The sequence below is a fragment of the Montipora foliosa genome, chromosome 9 (genome assembly GCF_036669935.1).
Source record: "Montipora foliosa isolate CH-2021 chromosome 9, ASM3666993v2, whole genome shotgun sequence".
Taxonomy (NCBI): domain Eukaryota; kingdom Metazoa; phylum Cnidaria; class Anthozoa; order Scleractinia; family Acroporidae; genus Montipora; species Montipora foliosa.
This window is the reverse complement of record NC_090877.1, coordinates 15,299,257-15,306,756: the sequence shown is the minus strand read 5'-3', so window position 1 is coordinate 15,306,756 and position 7,500 is coordinate 15,299,257. Positions and strand designations below refer to the sequence as shown.

General features: G+C 40.9%; 1 protein-coding gene across 2 annotated transcripts in view; it reads right to left on the bottom strand.

Annotated features, from left to right (window-relative positions):
• Positions 1-7,500, bottom strand: part of LOC137969936 (von Willebrand factor A domain-containing protein 3A-like) — a 49,731-nt gene that overhangs the window by 10,240 nt on the left and 31,991 nt on the right. Inside the window, exons 25-32 of one of the 2 annotated variants that reach the window (XM_068816345.1) lie at positions 7,375-7,422; positions 6,676-6,838; positions 5,524-5,622; positions 4,751-4,848; positions 4,125-4,243; positions 3,100-3,133; positions 2,155-2,301; positions 649-755 (exon numbers count right to left, since the gene is read on the bottom strand). In XM_068816345.1, coding sequence (XP_068672446.1) covers positions 649-755; positions 2,155-2,301; positions 3,100-3,133; positions 4,125-4,243; positions 4,751-4,848; positions 5,524-5,622; positions 6,676-6,838; positions 7,375-7,422 — 815 coding nt within the window. The remainder of the gene's footprint in view (positions 1-648; positions 756-2,154; positions 2,302-3,099; positions 3,134-4,124; positions 4,244-4,750; positions 4,849-5,523; positions 5,623-6,675; positions 6,839-7,374; positions 7,423-7,500) is intronic. The other variant, XM_068816346.1, reaches the window with a different exon arrangement.

Genomic DNA, 7,500 nt, shown 5'->3' with positions numbered 1-7,500 from the left:
ACTCGCCTTCCACCAATGTGGCCTGGGTTCGATTCCCAGACTCGGCGTCATATGTGGGTTGAGTTTGTTGGTCCTCTACTCTGCACCGAGAGGTTTTTCTCCGGGTACTCCGGTTTTCCCCTCTCCTCAAAAACCAAAATTTGATTTGATTTGCGTTAACTTGTTAATTTCAATTTACAGTGTCCCCGATTAGTGCTCTACAGCGCTAGAAGATTAGACACTTAAATGAAGTTCCTTCCTTTCCTTTCACTTGCATCAATTTGATCGAGGGCGATACCTATTTGGGTAATGCCCTTTTCCACGCTAAAAAGGATCAAAATTAAATGAACGTGACAACGACAAACTGCGGCAGTTTTGGACTGCAATAGCAAGCACAGCGTCAAAAGTATTAGTCAATACATGGCTCCCTTCACTTTACAGCCTCAAAATAATTATGTTGGGCAAGCAAAACAATAGACGCAAAAAGCCAAATTACAGTTTTCAGCCAATCATCAAGCGTCCTTATGCAAAACCGATTGAGTCTAGCAAATTTCTATTGCCCAAGCATCAGTACAAGCATTCTGGACATTTTAAGCACTCAATTTTAATGCGCTTAGTATTTATCACTTTCTTGATGGTACGACATTGTGTGATCAGTAAATCACTTACTTTGTGGCCTGGTGTCTAATTTGATCCCAGACAAGCGCCGCCAGTTCTCGTTTCAGCTCCTCCATACTGCTGACCATGGATCCTGAGGTGTCAATCAACACGATTACCTAACGAAACAACAATATAGCCCAACAAGGTAAATACTGCGTAGGAGACGCACGGATGACTTTATCAACGCATTTTCTGCTCTTTGTTTTTCTACAATGGCAGAAAATTTTAAAAATTCTAGAAAAGTTATACCAGACCGGAGTGTAACTAGATCACTAAATTTCAATTAAGGTGGCTCAACCGGCGGATCTAATTTGCAGGTCGCAGGTCGCAGGTCATTGTTTCACCAATACAGAAAGTATCCTAAACATTCTTAAAAGCTAACCTTAGGCCTAATTAGGCCTATACAAGAGTTTTTAGGCCTAAGGTTAGCTTTTATGAATGTTTAGGATACTTTCTGTATTGGTGAAACAATGACCTGCAACCCGCGACCTGCGACCTGCGACCTGCAAATTAGACCCGCCGTGGCTCAACCAGTTTCAACGCTTCCAAGTGACGCTCTTATTAGGAGGATCGGCACCACAACGTTGTATCATCATGTATTAGCAATACTGTGGTACCAACTGAAACACGAATTATTGCTGAACTAGATACAGTCATTATTGTGACGTAATATGTCGCTATGGCAACGGGCAAGCCCTGTAAAAACATCCTTTGTTTTGTCTTTAAGTGCTCATATCTCAAAAACGAACTCGCTGACTCCCATTTTTTATTTCTGAAAAGTAATCAGAAGAGCAAGATGAAACTTTCAGCAAAGTTTAAAAAAATTCTGTCCACTGGATTCAGAGCCACCTTACTTTTGTGATTTTTTAAAGGTGCTCCTAATCCGCTACACAGAATTTTTTTAAACTTTGGCGAAAGTTTCATCGTGGCCTTCTAATCACTTTTCAGCAATACAAAGGGGGGCTATAAAGTTCGTTTTTGAGATATGAGCAACTAAATCCAAAATATAGGGTGTTTTTGCTGAGCTTTGTCGTTGCCAAGGTAACTTATTACATCACAATAATGATCACATCTTGTTTAGAATTAATCGGTGTTTCATATGGTACCATATCATTGCGGCTACGTGATACAGTGTTGATCTAAAGAGAGTGTCCTAGGTGATCTGGTGACGTAATTCGGAGGACTGGGGAGAAAAATTTTAACGCCGTATCCCACAACCGCTTGCGGCTTTATTTTCGAATTCAACATGGCAGAGGCGAGGTTAGATCTTGTCGGGTCTACTTGAATGTTCATTCAGTAACAGGAAATGTGGTAGACACGTAATGATCTGTTGAGTTTTGGCGATGGCAATACTGCAGAGAGTTTGGAAACAACACCTAAGGCCGCGCGTGGTTATGGGATACGGCGTTAAAATTTTTCTTCCCAGTTCTCTAAATTACGTCACCAGATCACCTGGCTTCCTGAGTGTTAACACCGAACTCATCTCTCTCAAATATTTCGCAATATTGCACTTACATGCTTTTCGATTACCGTGCCAAACACCCTTCTACTTCCACTCAGCAACCACTGCAAGCGTTTCACGTATCTTCTTAACACTTTTTCAACTTGTTCTTCATAATCTTCTAATTCGTGAGGAAGAAGATGAAGATGTTTTACAACTCCCTGAAATGATAATAGCAGCGTTCTCCGTTGGGGCCTGATTTCCATGGAGAATTTCAGCCCGGTTAGCCGGGCTGCGATTTAAGCCCACGTTCTGAAAGAAATCCTCTTAAAATAAAAGTAGAGATTACATGGAGAAGGTTTCAGCCCGGGATAAAAATCGTAGCCCGGTTTCTGATACCGGGCTAGGATTTTCAGCCCGGGCAAACGGGCTAAAAATCCATGTAATCGCTATCATTTTTCAGCCCGGGCTGAAAAAGGAACGTGAGCATGCGCATCGATTGTGTTTTCGCATCTCAGTAAATTTTCCCAAGGAAATTTACGTTTCGCGCCTGGGCTGAAATTGAGCAAGCAATCGCAGCAACATTGCAGCCCGGTGGGCAGAGGGAAATTTCATCCCGGGCTGAATCAGGCCCTTAGCTTCCTATTGCAAACTCGACAAGTGATAACCGTACATGGCAATTGGAAATCCAAAACAGATCCACAACGGACTTGTGAAATCTTGAAATGAATGCATGATAGTAAGTTCATTGCTATTCTCTCCCAAAATTAAAGAATGGTCACTCTGTTTGAATACAGAATCAAAATAAAGGTAGCTTTTGAACTGTATCGGAATTTTAATATAAGATACAAGTGACCTCCCGCGTTTCTCTTGGCTGTCATCCGCATGAATTATTAATGAGTTTACAAGGGGTAGTCATGAAGGGGGAGCGAAACAACTGATAATAACCGATTATGATGATGACAGAGGGTCAAGAAAAGGAAGAGAATAGATAGACAGAAGGAAAACAGTGTTGATACCTTGACTTCTACGCTGGGGAAAATATTGCAGTATCTGTAAAAATACGATAGAACAACAAGAATAACCGTTTAGTCACCCTCGAATGCTGTCGATTTACCGTATCCGTGCGTTTTTGACTACAATACTGGATAAAAATTTCGAGACATTTTAAAGTGCCTTATCCATATCTAGTCAGTTTTCTCATTTGGACTCTCCCATGCCCATTCAAATAAAATAACAATTTTGCGACGCTGGTAGGTTATTTGTGCGTCTTCCTTAGCTGCATTGTTTTGAATTGAGCGGGGGTAGGGAGAAACGATAGTCTTCTTTTCTGGTTATGGCTCAAAAGTTCAAAAAAATTGGAAATGTCTCAACTCTTTGTGTTTTTCACCAATCAGAATACAGCTTTCGTGGACAAATGCCCTGTATTCGCTATTTTCACACTCCCCAGAATACTCTGTTTGCCCCCCAAATTTAGCATAAATCATTGCTTTGAAATGTTCTTGAGACACTGTCTTTTCTCAAGAGCATTTGAAAACAATGGTTCAAGCAAAATTTGGGGGCAAAGTAAGTGTATTATGAGGAATGTGAAAATAGCGAATTCGGGAAAAAATGCCACCATTGCAAACTCTCATTTTTTCGCGCCAGACCCCTGGTGGGCTCGCTTCGCTTGACCGCTAGTTTCTCCTTTTGTCGTGACTTTGCCACTCGTTCCGCAGCGCCAATGAGAGCCTGCTCGCAGGCTAAATCGGAAATGATGAACGCCTGCAAGAACTTATAAACTTTCGGTGGTCCCGATTGTGTCGGTGATTTCCTCGTCCCGAACAGAACGACAGCCAATGGCAGAACGACAGCCAATGGATCTCCAAGCAATGACGACTCTGAGAACGCTGATTCTCAGTGGTTACCGCGTTAAAACGATCAGAAACCACAAAACTACTTCCTATAAAATCACCCTGTACCTTTCTCCTTTGCTATTTTGGCAGTCTAGTTAGTAATGCTACCAGTCCAGATTACTTTGTTAGGACAGTGGCGATCCACGTACCTTGCAGTAACTGCATGCCCCAAGGAAGTCACTTTTCCTTTTGCGTGAGAACACTCTGCAGAACCTACAATGCTATTAAGATCCAACTTCAGCTTGGACAGGCTGTAGTGTCGCATCCACTAGTGAAAAAACGAAGTAATTAAGAAAAAAAACAAAACACGCATGCAGAAAAAACTAGGAAGCGATTTCATAATAAAAAAGATTCCTGACGTCAAATTTCTTTTGATACTCAAATTTGCCAACCATCGAACAAAGGAAGTCATTGTTTCCGGCAACAGCCAACAAACTTCCGGTTGGCACACTAGTAACAGTGGATGCCGTCACGCGAAATATGAAGGCGCTAAAAGCACACGACGTTTTTGAACGATGAACGGAAACCGGAAGTGAATGTTTCGCATGCCGGGACAGTTGTCTCTCCCAATTTTTAAACAAATCGTATCTGAAAGTGCAAAGAGATACTTCGCAATATAAATGAGTCAAAACAAATAGTCCATTTCCGAGTTCATACCTGCCTCCTCTTCACTTCCGGTTTCCGTTAGTGGCTCAAAAACGTCACGTGCTAAAGCTGCCTAATATTTATTATTATAGAGAGGACAGAAGATTGTTTAAAACAGAGTGTATCCCACCTCTCTGGTACTGACGCTGGCCTCCTTGTCAGGAATAAATGGGTGTTTAATCGGCCTTTTTGCTTTGGGTTTTTGTTTATACTGCGTATAAATAGCACCTGTGAAAAGACCAAAAAAAATCGAGGGGAAAGCGCTGCCATTGTAATCACATCTTGAGAGGGTTAGAATTTCAATTCTTCAAAGGGTAAGTTTTGTAACAAGAGGCCTTTGTCTAAAAACACTTTAACTTGATATTTTCTCCAGTGAGACAAGCAGGGTGGGACAAAAAGGCTGTCTGATAGCCCGGGGCTAGTGGAATGATGTTTCTTATTGCGGGTTTTCCGACGGGCAAGCATCAAATTGAACACGAGTGTGGCGTTATTGGTTGCTTTCTTCTGATGCCAAACTTCGGAGCAGACATACGTGTTTAGCAGGCAGTTTGAGAGCGAAAAAGAAAGAATACAAATATTTTTCGAGATAGCAGCCCCTCAGAGACTTGGGTTAGTAAGATGAAATTACAGCTTGCCCGAAAGGGCAACCTGATGCTTGGAATTTCGTCTCACCCTGACATGATTGGTAATTAAAGTAAATGAGATCTGAGTTCGCTCCTAATGATGACCTCGTGTACATTAAGATGTATTTGCGAGGAGGCGGCTAAAATCCGCCGGGGCAACTCTACCAAGTAGTTGCCTCTTTTTACATTTTAAATATTGTTTACTGGTATACACGGCGACACAAACTTTAAATTTTACTTACTGCACATCATTGTAAGCAAAATACTTGTAGTGACGTACCTGTTTCGTTCTTCCATTCAGTGTAGAAAACCTGTTGAACGGGTTTTATACCACCGGATGACGGTCTTCTTTCTTTGAAAGCTGTTTTGACGGGAGGAGCTAAAAAACGTGAAAGAAAATAGTGAAGTACTAAGTGCTACCGCTACAATGCTCAACCGTAAGAGCTAACGAGTCGACCAGAGACTGATCATGTTGGCTTCTGTTATCATTCGTACTGCATCTTTTGTCGCGCGTAGTCAAAAAGAGAGAAATTGTTTATGGCTGTCGAGTTAAGTTCGAGTCACATCTTTGGTCTGTTGTGTGCACTTACGAACGCGTTTTCCCGGTCTGATGCGACTTCGTGGATTAAGGTAACCTATATACTTCGTATTGTCTCGTTAGGAACGAAGAAAACAGAGACCTTCTGATAGAAGTACGCGCGCTACTACGACTACCACCTGTTCTGAATGCGCGCACTTGCAGAACTCTTTACCTCCAAACTTGAAGTGCGTGCTTAGTATGGAGAAAAGGCCAATCTAAGGTGCCATATTAATGACTAACGACTTACAATCGAAAAAAAAAATGGCTAGAAACGAAACAGCCATAAAGAGAGAAACGACAACATAAGTTACCTTTTTTTAAATTTTAAAAACAAATTGCGATTTTGAGACGGCAATACCACATTATATTGACGGCTAGTTGAGAGAAAATATATTCCGTATTGGGCGGAGTCGCGAAGCGACGGAGCCCAATACGGAATATATTTTCTCCCAACTAGCCATCAATATAATGTGGTATTGCCGTCGCAAAATCGCAATTGGTTTTGTATCGCGATCAATCATTTATAAGGATAAATAAAACTGTAAACTAATCAACCCGCGCCTGATCGAAATTTCAATTCTTTCTACCTGCGAAACGTATTTGTTTGCGTACGTCAGCGACCCAATTCAGTGCAACGACGTCAATTTCAACATTAGAACCAATCACACGCCGCAAAAGTGAGACGGCAATACCACGAAATATTGACGGCTCGCGCATAGGCGAAACTATAAGAAGATCGCGATACTAAAGTTTATTTGTCCGCTTATTCCAGGTATCGCTTTTGCTATCTGTGCCTTAATTTCTCAAAAGTGAGGATTTGACAATCCCTTCATAATAGTTTATTCAACTCACGAGCAGGAATCAACGAGGTACTGCTCTTGATCGTCGGCGATTTCCATTGCAACGCCTTAATTGCTGATTCTTTGGTCTGGGATGAGGCACTGTGTGGCCTGGCCTTTTTCACACTTGATGGTGAACAGGGTCGACTGGCTCCTGCAGTTTGGGGCCGGACATTCTGGGGAATTAACGGCGAAGTCGAGGTTACATTCTTCTTCCAAAAACCCAGCAAATAATTATCGTTTTGCACACGATAAAAATGAAGAGGCCCTTAAGACACAACTCGGCAACTACTGAATCAAAAGAGCCGGTTAGTTTACTTCATTAATCTTTTCAAATTACTTCTACGTTTTAATCTTTTAAAATACTCCGCAAAGATTTCCCTAGCCGGCAAACATTTAAAATTTCCAAAAAAAATGTCATTCTCGCAATGTTAGCTTAAGGTTCGCTAATTGTTTACGTTGCATGGTTATATAAAAATCAAACTTCATTTGTAGTACGTTTAATAGTTGCACGAGCTTTTTCTTATAACCAACCTTCTACTTTTTCATATTTTGTATTTAAATTCAACATAAATAAAATAAATCATAAGTTGCAGGATTGTCTTTATGTGGTTTTTTTTAGCAGCAGTTAACAGAAAACAGGTTATTTTTAAGACAAAACGAAAGAAATAGCAAAAAAAGTTTAATCTTGGAAACTTCTCTTTATTCTTACAGTATCTTCGGTCGCATCTTTAATCGGGGGCAACTCAATGCACTTTTTCTAAAACAAATCAAACACAAATGAACTGAGCTGTTTAACGACAATGAAAATAAAAAAATATCATTAAAACATTTCAAA